The 18,299-nt window shown below is 38.2% G+C and overlaps 1 protein-coding gene across 1 annotated transcript in view; it reads left to right on the top strand.

The window, feature by feature from the left end:
• PRDM6 (PR/SET domain 6) overlaps positions 1-18,299 on the top strand; it is a 75,062-nt gene that overhangs the window by 9,383 nt on the left and 47,380 nt on the right. The window contains exon 3 of the mRNA XM_069001197.1: positions 1,065-1,372. Coding sequence (XP_068857298.1) covers positions 1,065-1,372 — 308 coding nt within the window. The remainder of the gene's footprint in view (positions 1-1,064; positions 1,373-18,299) is intronic.

The following is an 18,299-nucleotide window of genomic DNA, read 5'->3' as shown; positions in this document are numbered from 1 at the left end:
GGAATAAATTTAGACGAAAACCTTTATTGTGCTACAAAAATGAAATGTGAAGAAGATGGCAACTTATTTCAAGAGATTCATTGTTATGTTAACTCAGCATATCTTCAGAGAAATTAATTTCTTGAACAGGAAACATTTTCCTGGAAGATGTACATTCGTGGTGTGTGGAATAGCGTGCAGTGGAAACATTTCACCAAAATTTTCTCGGGTCAGAAAAGAAAAGTCATGGTAGGATCTTCCCAAAATAGAGACACATAATCCGTTATTAATGACAGTTAGGGAAATCAACATTTTTAAAAACTGAACTTTTTCACAGGAATTGCTCACAAACCCATATATGCTGTTTTGGTTTTTTGCCTAGCTTGAGTTACATGTAATAGGCAAAGAGCATGAGTTCTCATTCAATTAAAAAAATTTCAAATATGTGCTAGGAACCAGTAATACATAATTTCATAATTTCAGTTTTAAGATAAGATTTGTCTTTAGGAAAGTAAATGTGCATGCAGGCTCCAATTTGTCATTCATGAGGTTCTGGTTTATTTATTTTATTTTCCAAACAGACAGGCATGCACACACATGTTAATGTAAAAAGCAGAGTAAATGTTCATTGAAAATAAGGATTAAATTAAATCTTGTTCCAATTAAGCCCTTGGGCTGAGCTGTGGTAAGGCAATTGAGAGGGACTTGTAAGGCGCTATGACTGTGTTTTAAAATGTCTTACTGAAACACACTGGGATGGTTTAACTAGGCTATTTATATTAGTCAAAAATTCATCTTAAAAAATATTGTTAAAGTAAATGAGTCTTGGCAGGTTTGTGAATACACCAGGCTTGCAAATTGTCTGCAGGATTTCTGCTCAGCCTTTGGAATTTCTTCTTTAGGGCTTTGGTAAGATTTGAGAAACCAGCCTGAGCAACACACGAAGGGCACGGTGTGCAGGAGTGCTGGACTGCCAAGAAATGACAGGAAAAGTGTAGGAATCTGCGTGATGTGGCCTGTGGCAGTGGTGATGGTGGTGGCCAGCAGCACCGTACTGATAGTGTTTTTCCCTCTTTGTCCCTCAGGGTGTGACATGTGTGCTGATAACCGCAACGGCGAGTGCCCTATGCATGGGCCCCTGCACTCCCTGCGCCGGCTGGTGGGCACCAGCAGCGCGGCCGCGGCAGCCCCTCCGCCTGAGATCCCGGAGTGGCTCCGGGACCTGCCCCGGGAAGTGTGTCTGTGCACCAGCACAGTGCCTGGCCTGGCCTATGGCATTTGTGCGGCACAACGGATCCAGCAGGGCACCTGGATTGGGCCCTTCCAGGGAATTTTGCTCTTGCCAGAGAAGGTTCAAGCAGGTGCCATCAGGAACACTCAGCATCTCTGGGAAGTAAGTTATCATCTTTCCTTCTGTGTCAAATTTGATCATTTTGAAGTAAATGTGGAGTGTAGCTGTATGCAGTACTAGTACCATAACTAGCCATGAAAATAAGCAAACAAACCATGAATTCAAATAAACTGAGCTAGCAGGTTTGAAATGGTAGTCAGTGCAAGCAAAAGACTTGCTGTGCCAAAAGTAGCCAGGAAACCAGTGGACACCACAGAGCTCCAATTTGTTTGCAGAAGAAGAGCTGACTGTTGCAGGTGCTGTAATATGGGGTAGAGAGACTTGACTAGAGAAGGCTGAAGCTTTTACAACACCCAGTACTTTCTACGTTTTGACCTGAGTTACAAGAGCTGATGGAGCTCTCAGGTCACAGCACTTGCAGTATCACTTTAGAGTAGCACATATGGGTTGAGATGGAGTGCTGCACCATCACAGTGGCCCCAGCCAGTCCAAAAAAGCTGCTGAAACAAGCACAGGACCATACCCTGCAGCCTGGCTCTTTGCGCAGTGAAGGAGTTAGTGCCTGTTCAGTTTAGTTCAGCTCTGGTCCTGCACCAACTGTGCATTCCCCTAACAATGTTTCCAGTACTTTTATGTGAAAGCCACTTTCAGACACCTCAAGATTTTTTTTTAAATTTATTTGTCACTGTCTTAGAGTGGGTAACAGCGATATCTCTAAGGGAAAACCTATAATCCCTGTGTGTCGGAAACATCTTACTCTCTTCCTAGTATTTTGCCATTCATTTCTTCTTTGGTTTGTACTGGAAGGAGTAATTTTTTAGTTCTGTGTCATCCTCTGTAGCTGCAATCCCTGCTTGACTCGAGACTAAGTGCTACAGGCAGTCAGTAGAAGTATGCCCATAGATCTGAGGGTGGTATTTGCTCATCTAGATCAAATCCAAGTCTTCAGAATATAAGGAATCCATGAAGATGCAAATAGTGTTTCTGCTGTCTTCAGTGTGTGTACAGTGAAAGTGAATGGATCTTTGAAAGATACTTGGGGGTGTGGAAGAGTCGGAGCTCCTGTGCTTTTCCTACATGCAAACAAATAATAAATAACACATCAGGGTCTTTGTCTCAAGGTATTTATGCAAAAAAGTAATTGTGGCAAGAAGGAGATGTTCACATTAAAAAGATCAGTCTCAAAACACGCCTGAATGTGATCAGTAAGACTGGATAAATTGCAATGATTGGCAGTTTTGCTGCTGCCTCCAGTGGAGATGGAATTTTTCTTACATAGCAGATATTGATAATTTGGATTTAAATCTGTTCCTACCAAAGCCCAGTGATTGTAATGAAAGTATTTTGGGATATGTTACTAATCAAATATTTTTTATGTGACACTTTATAATGATGTTGAAGGCTCTAATTGTTAAGAAGGGTAGTATGGTCTAGACTATTCTAATTAACAGAATATATAATAGTAAAATGAGATTGCCAGATCCACAAATTACATAAAATACTGAAATTTAGATAAAACAAATAGAGTCAGATATTTTTTCCATAAATATTTACATTATCAATTAAATTTTTTAAAAATTATGAATTAGTTTTATGCTAGTTGTAAATCTTGACAATATCTTTTTAAGTAAGCGAGAATTTTTGGTTGTATTTCAGGTTAACTTAAAAAAATTTGAAGCAATGAAAGAAGCTAGGGCTTTTTTAAAAAAAATTAAAAGGAAAAACCAAAAAGATATTAAGGAAAAAAACAAAACCCAGTACTACATTTTGTGCCAGATTCAGCCCATCAGTGGTTGTCAGCTGAGTTTTTGTGTGGTATTACTCTTGTGCTCTTAACACGCAACACAGATTTCCTGTTGTCTAGCAAAATGAGTGATATTTTAATTGAATTATCTTAAGAATAGGAATTAAATTAAATTTAATATTAATGTATTGCTGGGCAGCTCATGGTCTTGAATTATTTCTGTTAATGACAAAAACTGTTATCACACATACTCCAAGCTCCAGCTAAAATTTTGCTGCTTCTCATTTGCTTTGTCATTCAATTTGGCATACTTTATCTATCAGAAAACCAATGTTATTAAAGAAAAATATAGTAAAAGAAAGTAATCAGGAAGTGTGTGTGATGTTACAAAACTTGGTCTATGAAAATAAATAAAAGCAAATGAAAGTATTTATCTGAATAGTTTGTATTCATTTAGTCTACATGATATAGGAGTGTGGATTAAATCACTGTAAACGATAAAGGAATGCCTCACCACAGTCCCTTTATAAAGTTGTAACTTCAGTCAATTCTCTTCCACCAATATTTTCCAGACAGCTGCAAATGCAAGTCTGTCTAAAAATCAGCTGTTCAACATTAGGTCTTGATGGACCTTATGGAGAGAACTTCACTCTTTTAGTATCGTAAATAGCATTTTAATATTTTACTCTCAGCACTGTAAAGTTGATAAATATTTGTTTTAGTTTACAGTTCTTTGTTTTCAGTGTACACCAGACAAATAGAAGGGCTATTGCAAATGCTTTTAAGCATAGTTATTGTTTTGGTGGCTCTTTTTTTTTATACTCTTTGTTGTGGGAAACATCAGAAGCACTGCATTTGATGTATGGTTCAATGCTATGGAAATATGCTTCAGTCTGTCTGCACAAGTATTCCCACCATGCACTCGATGTTTGCTTTGTATGTAATCCACACAGCATAATGTACAACGACTCAGAGTAAATTACATACCATTCCATTACCTCACAACAGGCCTTGACACCTATGGGTGTTCATGGGAAATTATAGAGTTCTCTCACAATCAGCCAAGATAATTTTTTATAACTTACAGAAAGATCAGTCTTTCAGAAAGCCAAAAATATTACTCATTTTCAGTTGTAGTGCTTTTTTTCTTCCCCTTTGGCCCACTTCTATAACTAGAGTTTGCTTGTATTTTATAAAAATACAATAAACTCTGATTTGTTTAAAACAAAAACAGGACTGGGTGTATTAAGTAAACACTCTCTTTGGTCATACAGGCATTTATTCCAGCAGTGCTTGATAATATTTTTGATCCCTTTTTTTTATTTTGAAGTAGAGAGAATAATCCTTTTGTTATTGCAAAGAAAACAGAGACTTTCTAAGCAATTAGGTCTTACTGATGAGAATGAGATAATTTTCCGCTAATGTGTTTTCTAATAAAGAAGTGGAAAGGCACACTTGATTCCAACATATATGAAAACATTATCTCAATTATTAATGTGTCCTTACTCCCTGGAGATAAATTAATCTAGTTGCACATGGTTTCCCCTTTCTGTTTAACATCAAAATTTAATAAGAGTAGACTTAAGGAATGTATATGATACACACTTAATTTCTATTGGAATAAAACACAGAAGTTTAAAAGGCATATTCATTTTAGTAGTCAAAGTTTTTCAGGCTCCAAACTTTAAACTGTGAATTCTGGAAGCAGCTAATTTGTAAATGATCTTTTCCCTTCAAATGCAGCTTAGATGAAAAAACTTTTACTGACAGACATATCAAAGGATACAGTCTTATAGTTTCCTGTTCTTCTTGTGCCTGATAAAGAGTTTGCTGTCTCTTTTTTTTTTCCTCCATGAGAGGTCAAATAGTTATTTTCTTTTCTTGCAATAGCTGAAGAATATCTAATATATTATTCACTTCATTTCAACTTGACTCAATTGAAGTTTAGCATTTTTGGACATAATGCTTCATCATATGCAACTTTTTTTCAGGGATGAGAAAAATTATATGTATAAACATAAACATAAGCATAAACATGAATATTAAACATAAATATTAAAAAAATATATACATGTATCAGGGTGTTCATTAGTAAATACAATATGCTAAACCTGTGTAATTTATTTTCCCCCTAAAAACTTCCCCTCTTCCCCTGCTTTCTTTCCCCTCCCTGCCCCCTGAATTACCTGGCATAAGAAAGTGTGGATGTCATCTTAATAAAGTCTCATATGGGTACTTATTGGCCTTCTTGCATCTCAACGGCAGTAAAAGAAAACATTGGCTTTGCCTTCATCTGGACCAAGAAAAGCATTTTGCTGGGATGCATGCTGGCCAGGGCCCATGCAGCTATATTGGACATTTCTGAACAAATTAATATGCACAGAGAATCCTCACCCTTCAAATGAAGCACTCATTCCAGTTATGGTGATAGATTCGTATTCAGATTCTCGAGGCTGCAGTTTTGGACTGAATTTGCTGTTACAGAAAAGCACTGGGGGATAGAATTATGTGCATGCTGTCGTTCTATTAAAGTGAAAATTATGTTTTTCAGCAATCCGTCATCTAGTATTCCAGACTGCTTGTCAGCTCTGTTTCAAATTTGTCATGTTCCTAAAATTCAAGTAATTTTGTCTTGAAAAACCTCCTTAGTTACTTTACTATTGTATCTTAAATTACTCAGAGTAACAGCTTGTGCCATTCTGTTATTTTTTTGTTTTGCCATTTCTGAGGGTTTTGTGTGATGTATGACCCTTGCATTTATTTTCCATTGAAAAAGCCCAATAGTTTTTATTTTTACATGGATTTTAAGTTCCTGTACTGTGGGAAAATATTGCTGATGTTGTGGTCAGTAGCATGCTAAGCTGTAAGCTCAGTAAGAAAACATTCAGTGCCACAGCTTCCATCATTTGTGTACCTTAGAAGAAAACTGCCCTAAGCATCTACAAAGCAGCCATCTGTCATTAGTATTTCTCTATCACCTACCAACCCATTTTTGCAGGTAACTTCTGTAAGTTACAAATTCCTTTCATAAGGTCCATCAAAAGTTAGTGTGATCCCAAATGTGGAAGGTACTTTAAAACTTTTGTTATTAGAAAAACTAAACTAAACATTGGTGTTTCTTTTAGAAGACTTGTGACTTTTACAAGACTTTCTCATGCATTATCTTCATGTATCTCCATGTCTTTGGTATGTTCTTTCCATCTACACTATGTATTTTATGCCTGAGTAGATAAATAAGCCTAAGCACACGTGCTACAAAATAAATTGAATTTGGTATGGAGACAGATTCTCTTCCTATTGAACAAAGTGAAGTTTGGAATAAACTTTGGTGTTTGGAGTTGGATACAGCCCCAGAATTTTAACAGTGTTACTGAAAACAGTAATTCCGTGGACTGCATGGAACATGCATGCGTCTGGACACACACTATTCCCAGAAAAAAAATATTTTCTAAATTGCTAGATCATGCAGGGACTATCTGTTTTTCCATGGCACATAATCTCACCTTGGAGATTTCGTTATGTAATATGCAAAAATAATGAAGGGGAACACAAATAAATATAAAAGCTCAATTCTATCCTTATTTGACCACTACCTTTCTGCATTGCTGACTAGGCACCAGTGTTATGGAAACATTTGAACTTTTTATTTAAATAATTATAAAGGTAATTTCCACTATTGGATGAGGCTAGTTTGTAAGGCCTGAAATTGCAATTAAATTACGATACCATTAACAGTTAATTTTTTCTACTGACTTTTGATTCAGAATTGGTAAATAAAGGCAGTACTTAAATGACCTATACAATATCCAAAGTGTGTTGTGTGCCTGATGCCCATAACGTGTTTATTACAGATTTGACAAAGAGAAACCTTTCCAGGTGGTGATGATACTCAGTGTTCTGCAGAACTGCCTCGGTCACTGCTCTAGGCGGGTTGGTCCCCCAGATTCCGTGGTAGCAAAGGCACATGGACTTTAAAGTGCAGACTTTTAAGTAATCGGTAAACATAAAAGCTGGAAAATTCAGCCCAGGCTATACCTTCCCTCCACGCATTTGGCACCTTTTCCAGATAAGTTACAGAATTCCATTATCCAAATTGTTACACATGTGTGACAGAGGTTGACCTTTAGTCATGTCAATCCTTTTTGCGTAGGCCTCGGGCTCCAGCCTAATGGCTCAAAGCCTGATTTACTCACTGTAATAAGGGCAGGAGGTCGAGCAATTGTCAGCTTGCCTGCTCATACTCGTCTCGGAGCCTGGTTGAAGGCTGTTAACACAAAGCTTTTCAAAGTGAATTTACAACCACCACCACTGACATAGGCCAATCAGTACACCATAAATGTCAGGTTAGTGAGATTGAGCAGTAAGTAAAGCACTGCCAGCCCACTATTGGCTGAAATCAATTGCTTAGGGTTTAACTGAGAATAGCAACCCGTGTATGACTACGTCTGCAGAACCAGCTTGAGGGCAGAGAGTGAGTTGGAGGGTGGTTTAGGTAGAATTACCCACCAGCCATAACTGCGGCAGCATGTCCTGCTTTTGTTCTCCTTCTGTTTGAGCAATGTCTGTGCTGACAGAATCCATGGTCAAAAAGTTGTTAGACCAGCCTTTTACTTATAGAAATAAAATTATTCTTTTTTTTTCGGATGGAAAAAAAAAGGGGCAGGGGTAAAACAGTAGGCTGTCTTACCTGGACAAAGGATGCTAGGAAATTTTTTAGTGTCTTATTTCAGTAATTCTCACCAATTTTTAGTCCTCAGTTCCCAGAAGGCTTCTTCATAAGGAAAATGTGGCTTTTTTTGCCATTGGCTTGTAACTGGAAACTATCACAACTTTCACTAATGAGTGATTATGTACCTGATGGTCTAAATATCCATGAGATGTAGTTACCCACAAGACTGAATGTTTTTATCATTTTGTGTAGTGACAGCTTGGACAACAATTCATTTGGCTTTGAAAGCATCAGCATTAAAATGTAGAAATCCATTAAAATGCTGTATGCCAGGATTTATAAATTAGGCAATTTCCTTGATTATTGCAATCATTTACAAAATTGATTGTCCCAGTGTGGTATAGGCAGATTTCAGCAATGATCATTGACAACAGGCACATCCTCTAATATCTATACTCATTGTTTCCTAAAAGAAAAGCCACTCTGCTGTGAGGTTATTCTCCATCTCAAGGTCAATTATGCATTGAAAAAGTCTACCAATGTAGAAGATCACACATCTTTAAAGTAGAACTACATCAGCTATTTACAGCCTGTAATGATAGCTGGAACAATTATTTTTTCTTCTGTTTGTAATTTGTTTCTTGACAGCCAAGGCATTCACTTGAATCTGTAGCACATATACTTTTTGTGATCTGTTATTGAAAGGTAAATAATTTTGGCAAATTGCAGCTGTAAATATTTATTTGATTGAAGATTTAAAAGTCAATAGTGTGTTTTATTTGTTGCATCCTAAAGTTCTAATTAACCAATAGATATAGTGTACAGTAACTTGATTTGGGTCAATTATTTCTGCAAGACACAATCAAGACATTATGTCACAAAACAAATGTGCTCTAGAAGTTTTCCTATATTAAAACAAATGCAATAAAGCCACAAAATGCTAGCCACCAACCACAAAACCACTGTGCTTTCTACTTGCATGGAAATAAACAATGTCCATGGTAAAAACCTATTAATGTTAAACCTTAAAATGCAGATGATTTCAGAGATTCTTTTTCAAACTGTACACGAGGTCCAGTTGTAGCTGGCAACAAACTATTTTGTATCATATGCATATCATGAGTTTCCAAGACTAATGTCCTGCAGCTGTTAATCAGTCCTTGCCTAGACAAGACAGCCACTGATGTCACTAGGAACTTTGATTTAATGAGGTGTTCAGCCATGACTGAATAGCACAGTACCAGTGTAATCACAATTCTTAAATCTTTTTTTCAAAGATAGATGAGTGGTTCTTTCAGATCGGCAGAACCACCTGCATATTGTCTGCTGCTGTCTATAGCAACAGTATGGCAGTAAATGTATAGGGACCCTTGCATAAATGCATTCATTTGACCTAAAGACAATATTTAGCTGTGAAGAAAAGGAGCTGCCAGTGGCTGTGTAGTAGTGCAAACTGTACCAGTTCTAACAGAAATGGACAAAAATTTACACAAACTTAGAAATATCACTTGAAGCTGTTGTAACCCTTTGGGGCAGTTGTCAAAGTGTACCAAGCTGGGACCTCAACTGTGTTTTCCGCAGTGTTCTCTTTTCCATGGACCCAGTCCTGTGCATTGTTAGATACCATGCCCTGATGCTGGCATTTTTCCTCCTGAGGTCTTGTATTCCTGTGGGGACCAAAGCTTTTCACCCAACTGAATCTCTTCTGTTGTTCATGGACCAACACTGTAGAATTTAATTTGCTGTATGTCTTTCAGCATGTTTAAAAGTCAGGTAATGAGTTTAGAAAGCTCAGTTTCTGATGAAATTTTATCACAAAAATAAGCAAAATGAAGATGAACGTTGACATTTCCTTAGAACACACATTAATCATTAAAATGTCTAGGAAAAAAATGTGTACCATATTGATGATCACTTTGCATCAGTGTTGTCTCATCTGCAATACATTCTCTGTTCCGATCAGACCACGATCACGTTCAAGTTACTTGGAATAAGAAGTTGTATTTTAGGAATAGTAACCTTTTTGCTGGGTTCTCCTGGACAGTACTAACACACAGTCTAGGGTTTTGGTGAATTTCGAGCGGTGGGAGCTCTTCAGCAGAAACCACACAGCCTGGGCTCAGGAGTGCCTGTAGCCCACCATATGGCAGAGCCTGCATTAGAGAAGGCTATATATCTGAGCCTGGGTGGGCTCAGACTGTAACTCTGGCTGAGTAGCTGTTTGACCTTGGGGTCTGCCATTCCCAACAAAAGATGGCTGAAGGTCAGGCTGAGGTCTGTAGCCTCCCTTTCTTCCAAAGACCATATTTGTCTGTCTCTTTTCTTAACCTTTGTGAGTTTTTGTTTATTCAATAAGATGTTAATTTTTGTGCCCAGATTATACAAAAGTGACATGACCCAGAGGCAATAATGTTGCAGAAGTTTTACCTCATTGTCTGAAACTGATTTTTCTTTTACTTTTGAAAGGCTAATTTGTGTGCAATTTTATAGTTTGCTGCCAAGCCAAATCAGATGGTCTCTCCTTCAAAGATATAGTAACTGCCATTTTGGATCACTTTAAAGGCTTTGGTAGTGTCTTAATCTCCTTAATCCTTCATTCTTAATTTATATTTCTTCCACATTATTACTTATCTCTTCTGAAATCTCACAGGTCCACATATTACACTTTACACTAATCATTTACACTCTATGGCCTGCATGTCACAGTGGCTGTATTTATGATCAGAAATAGTTAGCAGTGCCTCTCAGGATGCTATCAATCACGATTTGAAATAACAAGGATAGCCACTGAAGAAGTTTGCGCAGTGCCTCCTGCCCTCTCTGAAGCTGAGCAGAGCACTGCTCCTGTAGTGCACCCAGACATTGGTCGGTAGGCAGGTTAGGAGAAATGCTCCTTTCTCTGCCATGTTTGGCTTTCATTCGTCTGTTTTAAGAGATGAAAACATCAAGAATTTAACATTGCTGCTGCATCTGCAGAGAAAACAGCTGGCTACAGTGATAGTTAAGACAAGGCAATTCATTTTCTTGGCAATAATTTATGATTATAGCCAACTTAGTGAAGGTACAGATCACCATTGTATCTGTTTTACTCATTTTTAGCTTTTCTTACTTTCATTTAATTAACTTCTAATTTTTCATTTAAAATTTTTATTAAATTCTTATTTATTTTATTATTTGTTACTGTAAAAATCTGGCATTAAAAATCATTCTTGTGATTTTTGTGCAAAAAGATATGCTTTTATCTTAGGGCTTCCTACAAAGGGAACATTTTGACTTTTTCGTTCTGTGGGGAAGATGATCTGATTTATTTGAAGAATTAACAATAGGCTGGCTGTTGAGAGCATCTATCCTAGCTGTCATCCGACATTAAATATGGAAAAAAAAGTTTTCTCTTTCAAAAGCAAAGCTGGTCTGGATGTACATTAATATTTCTACTGTTAATTCCATTGCTTTATTAAAATGATACAGTCATTCATTGCAACTTGATACTAAGTTATCTGGCAAATATTTATCAGAATTAATGTTGAGAAGTTTTTATATAAGAAAGACGTTGTAGTTCAGCATGCAAGGATCAGATCACCATAGACGGAAAGTCTGACTGAATTTCTCCGTCCTTCACACCGTTTGAATGTCTCAACATAAAATTCAGAGAGTCAGATATCTTTTTCTCCACAGATGCAAATATCTATATAGGCTGAAAAAACAGACCTTTAGATTACAGGAAAAACTGGGACAACAGGCAGCTAAAACAATGTGATTGAAGAAGATGGAGAATAGGAGAACAAGGCAGAGTAATGCCAATGAGTTTGGAGAAGGAGCCAGGGCTTTCTCAGACTATGAGTCTTGTTGAAGATCACTGCTATTCCTTCTCTTTGTTCTCAAAGATTACAGGTAATTTTAGGACTCATAAACCAGGCTAGACTTGTCTCATGAGCATTGCGCTGCTGATCTGTTACTCAGTTTTTGTGCTGGTGCTGTCTGATGATAAGTAGTGGATATCCCAACACAAAGTCAGAGGCAAAACATTAAAAAAATGATAGCATTCAGAATTAGTGACTTTCACCCACATGTTCTGCTCTTTTCCTACCCTCTTGCGGATGAATTTAAATATTTTATCTAGGTCAAGGTTTCAAAACTTGCAAGTACTATAAAAGATAGCTTCATGAATATACTTGAGCATGCAAGGCTTTTCTTAAAGATCTTTCCTCAGCACTATGGTACCACACCAAGGGTGGACCATGGGCAGGCACACCTGGGCACCAGCTTCTGTGTCTCTGGTCTAAACTGATCAGACAGAAGCTTGATGTGGACCTAAGCCATGTGGGAGTGGGTCTGCTAGCAGAGAGCCATGCCCAAGGGAGCAAGTCCTAGAAAGGGTAATTGTCCTATGTGTGCCCAGACAGTGTTTATTATGATAAGAGGGAGCTGGACCTGACATGACTCTGCTCTGTGCCTGTTGGGAAAAAAATTGTCATTATTTGACCAACACCTTACTAGACTTTCTGAAAACTGAAAGATCATTTGGTCTTCCACTTACAGGTGCAGTGGATTTATCCTACCAGTTACACTGACTGGGCTACTCAGTGGGATTAAGTCAATCAAGAACAAATGACGCAGCTGCAAATGCCAGAGGAGGTCTTGTGTGCTTTATATTAGAGCAGTTTTGCACATACACACAAGCCGAGTCAGTTCTAACATTAGCTCAAACTGCTCACAAATCTTATGGGTCAAAGTCGAATGGTTTCATATTAAGGCCATGAGAACTCCAAGTAAACTTCAATATTTAAAGCAAAGCAAACCAAAAATCTGTTGCTGTGCCTAACTACAATCAATTGGGTTAGAAGACTCTTCTCTTGAGTGCATGACAGCTGTAAAGAGTACCAATGGAAGCCTGAGTGCTGAAGCACATTTCACCGAAAATTCTGAGATTTCATTTTTTCCTTTAAACTTTGCTGGGAGCTGGTGGAATTGAGGAGTTTACAGAAAGTATGAAGAATGAGGACTTCAGAGCTTTGCCCCGCTGTCAGATTGCAGGATTTTTTTAGGTATTTTCATTCTGTGTTTCATGCTGCTTGTTTCTGCTAGTTAGTAAAAGGACTCCAATGTAACTTTCCATTCAAGCAAAACCAAAAATGCTAGGAGTTTCAAAGAGAGACAAATATTTTAAATTCATACATCAGTCTCTTAAACTTTTTGTCCTGGAGGAGTCTGTTGGAAAGGCACCAGGGGCTGAGGAGAGAGAACTTGGCTTTGTGCATGAGCACAGGAATTTATGTTTGAGTTGCCCATGAGCATTACGGCATTTAACTCTCCAGCAAAGGGTCATGGTAGCTATAAATTGTATAATATGACTAGTATCATATGACTGAAATGTCTTTGAAAAGCTACCTTGTGTCTAGAGACCACAACCAGAGTACTGTGGTAAAAGACTACAAGGTGGCTGTGGAGGTGATCAGCTTCCGGGAAAAAAAAGTCTTTGAATTTGGTTCTTAATGGAGTGTGATGTATTGCCTTCATTACAGAAGAGGTTAGAGTTGATTTGACTTTTTGGTTTAGACAGTTACATATGTAAAAGAAAATCCAACCTGGCAGAAGGGATTTTCTATTTAATGGATGAGACGTGATAAACAAAATACCATGGCTAGAAGCTGAAGTTAGACAAAATGCATCTCAAAAGAGGAAGGTAAATACATTTAGCAGTAAAACATATGAGTATCTTCCTAAAAGAGTCTGGCACCTTTGCCTTTTAAAAGGTCATTAGATGTGTCCAGCTGTGCATCTTTGGGTTCAACAATCTCAGCCTTTGCCTTCACGGCCTGTGAAACTCCAAAATCTTTACTTTACCTCCCAGGCCATACACAAGGAGAGCAAGACTGTCTATGTCTTCTCTCAGCTGCCCAGGTAGATTCTGGTTTCTCTGTGGCTTTTTTGGGAGCCAGAGAATTGTGGCAGGGACTGGGGTTGATGCCTTTTCCTGGTCTTAAAATCAAGAATCAAACACAGTTAGAAGGAAAAAAGGGGGTTTTACCTCTGTATTTATTTTAAGGATCCTTAGGTACGCTACGTCCAGGTAGAATGCACCAAAATGCACCCTGCAATGCCCACCCTCAAAAGATCTGGTATAATATTATAGGTCTTTAGTAATTAGCATATCTATCAAAAATTCCCCAATGAGAGGCTTGAATGAGCCCCCTCCCCAAGGAGGCTTCCCCTGGATGGTTCTATCTTAGTTTACAGAATGTGCTCTGGAGAGGACCTTGGGGTCTGGGGCACACTGATCCCTAGCTACAAAGCTTCTAAGATGTTTAGTCTTCTAGCTGAACAAACACGTCCAAGAATGTAGGCAAAAAGCACTAAGAACACAAAAGCTAAAAAAAGGTATAACAGGGGTATAAAAGAAAAGTCAAAAAATCACCATGGCATCAGGGTCAGGGTCAGGGGTGTGAGGTGTTAGTCTTTCATTTTGCAGCCAGTACATTTGTGCCCTAGGCTGTCTGACGGTGTCCTTGCAGTCACAATCTCTACAGCTTCCGGTGTGGCTGTCCTGGCTTTTTCTGGGCCTCAGAGCATTAACTCCCTTAAAATTCCCTGGCATTATAGTGGTATCAGGTACTCATGTCACTCAGTCCTCAAGCATGTACTGGTCCTCTCCCTTTCTTCTGTGTCTTTTTCTGTGCAGAAGTTAATGGCCCATGAAGTATAGTCTGGAACAATGATCTAACAGTTCCTTCTAGCTTTGAAATTCATAAAGCCATGAAGCCAACCAAGAAAAGTTACTGTGTCTGTGTAAACCTTATCAAAACTGAGCTCTGCTCTTCTCCCAAGTAAGAGTTTCTGCGCTTATAAATTCCTCTCTGCCTCCTTTTATGACAGAGTGCAGCACATCAGAGGAATTGTCTGATAAAGAAGGGGAGAGAGGAGAGGGATTATTGTAAAAGCTGTCCCTGTGGCTCTGCCCGGAGCTCTGCATATTTCTCTTATACATGAAGTGGCATATACAGACTGCAGTTTAACCCAGCTCCAGAAAAAAAATAAAGTAGAAGAAAAAGCAACAGTAGCTCTGAGTTTTGTTGCAGTGATCCTATTGCAAGAACGCTGAATGGACATGCAACCGTATACTGCAACCCCCACAGCTGTCACTTTGGCAAACCTTTTGATGAATTGGATCTTGATATTTACAGAATCTATTAAAATACAGCCCATCATGTGTTTGTTTATATGTTGACAAGATGATGTACACCCTGCAGGTCAAGGGTGATGTGAACTGTTTTGGTGTTCTTGTCAAAGCAGCTAAAAAAAGAGCATTTAAATAATTTTTGCAGAATAATTGTCTAAGAATGTAAAAGCAACATACGAAATTCTTACTTTGAAAAAAAAATCTCTACTGATCTGACACAAAAATCTGAACTTGTTATCAATCAAAAAGACTTTCCTACTTCGTCCCTAATATGTTAGAAAATTGGCAGCTCAGATAGAAAAACAAATAGCAAAATTAAACAGAAAGGAATTGATTTAGCTACTTGGGTGGGTATTCAGTACCACATAAAATTTTTCATTTGGGCTTGCCACTTATTAAATATATATTTTTAACTAATGAGTCTATACAGCAGTACATACAAAACCTTGCACTATTTTGCTATATATATTCTAAGTCAGAATTAGCTTTATAAATTTAGCTTTATTTCTTTGAACATCATTCATATGTGCTTGATTTTTCCTTGCAGTAACAAAGAAAATACTGTCTGAAATTCAATCATTTCAGTCTAGTGGTTCTCGCAGATATGCCTTGCTCATTCCAAGTGTTGCTATATTGAGGGTGCTACCTGTGTGAAATTAGACCTGAAATTCATTTGCTGAAGAATTCCAGAGCGTTCTCTCAACTTCATTGCACTGTTATTACATTTTATTCCAATAAAGTGGGCTAAGAGCTAAGGCAACTTACTGTAGAAGAATCTCTTTCCATCTTACCTTTTTAATGCTTGCTTTTTTTGGCACCTTGGGGTCACCTGCCTGATAAATATATAATTCATGTCCCAGTATAAATCTAGCTCATGGTCATTTTGGTACCCTAAAGGAAATAATGGAAGAGGGCAGATAAAAAAGATGAGTTTCAAGGCAACATAAAATATCCTGTTTTCTTGGGTTTGTTGTGTGCAAGTTGTCAAATTGTTGAGGTATCCAAATGCTTCACTGTTTCAGAAAGGAATGTTGAAATACATACATACATGTATGTATGTATGTATGTATATATATATAATATGTATTTGGAATGCAGAGTGGAGTTGAGATGAAAAGTCTGAGAAAGAAGATGGTGTGAAGGTGAAAAAGAAAGAGTAGGTGGATAAAGGGAGGAGGAGGGGAAGGAATGAAGATCTAGGCACTGTGAGAAAGGAGGGGTCAGCAATGTCGTGGATGAGAAACACCAGGTGACAGCTGGACATGAGCTGTCCTGAGATGCTGTACTGAAGAAGTGGTAGTGTTGGCCCTCCTGTTCCCCTTGAGAAGAGGGACCTAAGAACAGCTTGTGAAATCTTGAGATTTCCTAAAGGCAACAGGCTGTGCCAGTTCGGCTTTGATGGCAGCTTATTCCTGGGCCCTGGGGTCCCTCAGTAAGCTGCCCCTTGGATCAGGTCTGAGAAAGGAAGCAGAGCAGACTGTTCTTTTATTCATAGCACAGAGAGGAGGTTCAGGACTTTTTTGAGCTGAAATACTGCTAGGTTTTTTCCTTTTCTTCTTTTTTTGGTATAGATTTCTAAGACTGTTCTGGCAAAGCCAAGTGCTTATAACTTTGTTTCAAAATGAAAGCCAAGAAACTCCTTCACATATCTGGAACCTTCTTTTTTCCTCATTATTCCTTCAATTTGCCTTAACCTTGCTCTAAACTCATTACTGTAAACATCTTCCTCTGTCTTTCCCCCATCCCATGTTTTGTTTTAAATTTATTCTCTCTTGGATTGCCAACAATGAACCATTTAGAACTAGTTGTGAGATTGCTGCGTACAGACGCTTCCCCAGAGAGAGATGAGCTGGTATCACCAAAACCAGATGCATGGTCATCAGATGTTAGTGCCCTTTGGTCACTAGGGTTATATCTACTTTCTACAATGTGGTGTTGAGCTGAGTTATTACTAAATGAGTTATTTCACCTCTATGGCACAATATAGGTGAGTTTTCAGCATTGCTAGCATGGATGCATCCTTTCAGGGTGCCTGGGTGTGACACATTAAGCTGCATTCACAGGTTAGCAAGGCTTGAGATTCTGAAAGCACCTGAATTAGTGGTCAGGTCTCTGAGCAGAACTTGGTGATTAAACCAAATAGAAGATTTAAATGCCCTAAGAAGAAAAAAGGTGTCCCAATTTGCCTGTTGCTCTGAGCTATTATTATGATGCCCTAGATGCTTCAGCTGCATGGTAAGTACAAACCTCAAGTAAGAAAAATCTGAACACAGATGACAACCCTTTTTAATTTTTTTTTTTTTGTGTTAAATTTAATTTCCTGTATTAAGCTTACAGCAGAATCAGAAAAAATAATTATTAAACCAATGACAAAACTTCTCCTTAATTTTCTAGAATGTTACATTAAGTTTTGATGTATATAATTTAAAGCACTAAGCAGTACAGTGTAAAGCAAAGGAAGGAGGTGAATATGATTTGAAAATTAAAGTCTCTAAAAAAAATCCAATTCACTTAAACTGCATTTTACTCTATCTTATTTTTATTTACAAACAGGTAATAAAAGTTGCACTGCAGTTAACACCCCTGTAAACTGGAGCATGAATTATAGACAAGCGTCACACTTGCATTACATTTTCCAGATTTTCCAAGTTTGTCAGAGTGAAAGCTCTTTGGACAGTGTTTCTGACAGTTTAATTAATTATGATGGAAATATAACAAAATGCTCATGCCTTTAACTGTATTCTTTGGCAAGTATTGCACTTTGTGAAGAACTTCATAACTCTAAAAAGGAAGGAATCCGATATATTAGTTAAGCTTTTTCATTTTTATTGATGGTCTTTGTTATGTGGTTGCTCATGTGGGAAGCAGTCTTACAGGCAAGAAGAATGAAAAAAGGAAGAACCAAAGAAAGAACTCTCTAGTGTCATGCTAAAGGGCTCTCACGAGCCTTACGGGCAGATTAGCTCGCATTCAGTGAATGTGCTTAGAAATAAGGAAGGGATTTAGCCACTGGTTATTGATACATAATCATAGGATGGTTTGGTTCTGGAGGGGCCTTAAAGACCCTCTGGTTCCAACCCCTCTGCCATAGGCAGGGACACCTCCCACTAGACCAGGCTGGTCAAAAGCCCCACCCGGCCTGCCTGTGAGCACTCCCAGGGTAGTCCTTGGTGTTAGGGTCACATGTTAAAAAGGAAAAAGAAGACAACCAAGTTGCTTGCTCGTAGCTGTGACTGCTTTCACCACAGGCTACTAAGCTGCTGTCCATGGCTCACTGGTGGTCTGCAGGACCTTGCAAAGTGTCCTGCAGATTACATAAAGGACTGAGTTCAAAGGAGTCTCACTAGGTGGTAAAATCATGGGCCGTATTTCAGCACCA

Source organism: Aphelocoma coerulescens (assembly GCF_041296385.1).
Source record: "Aphelocoma coerulescens isolate FSJ_1873_10779 chromosome Z unlocalized genomic scaffold, UR_Acoe_1.0 ChrZ, whole genome shotgun sequence".
NCBI lineage: Eukaryota > Metazoa > Chordata > Aves > Passeriformes > Corvidae > Aphelocoma > Aphelocoma coerulescens.
Note: the sequence above shows the minus strand (reverse complement) of the source record. Positions and strands in the feature narration are given on the sequence as shown.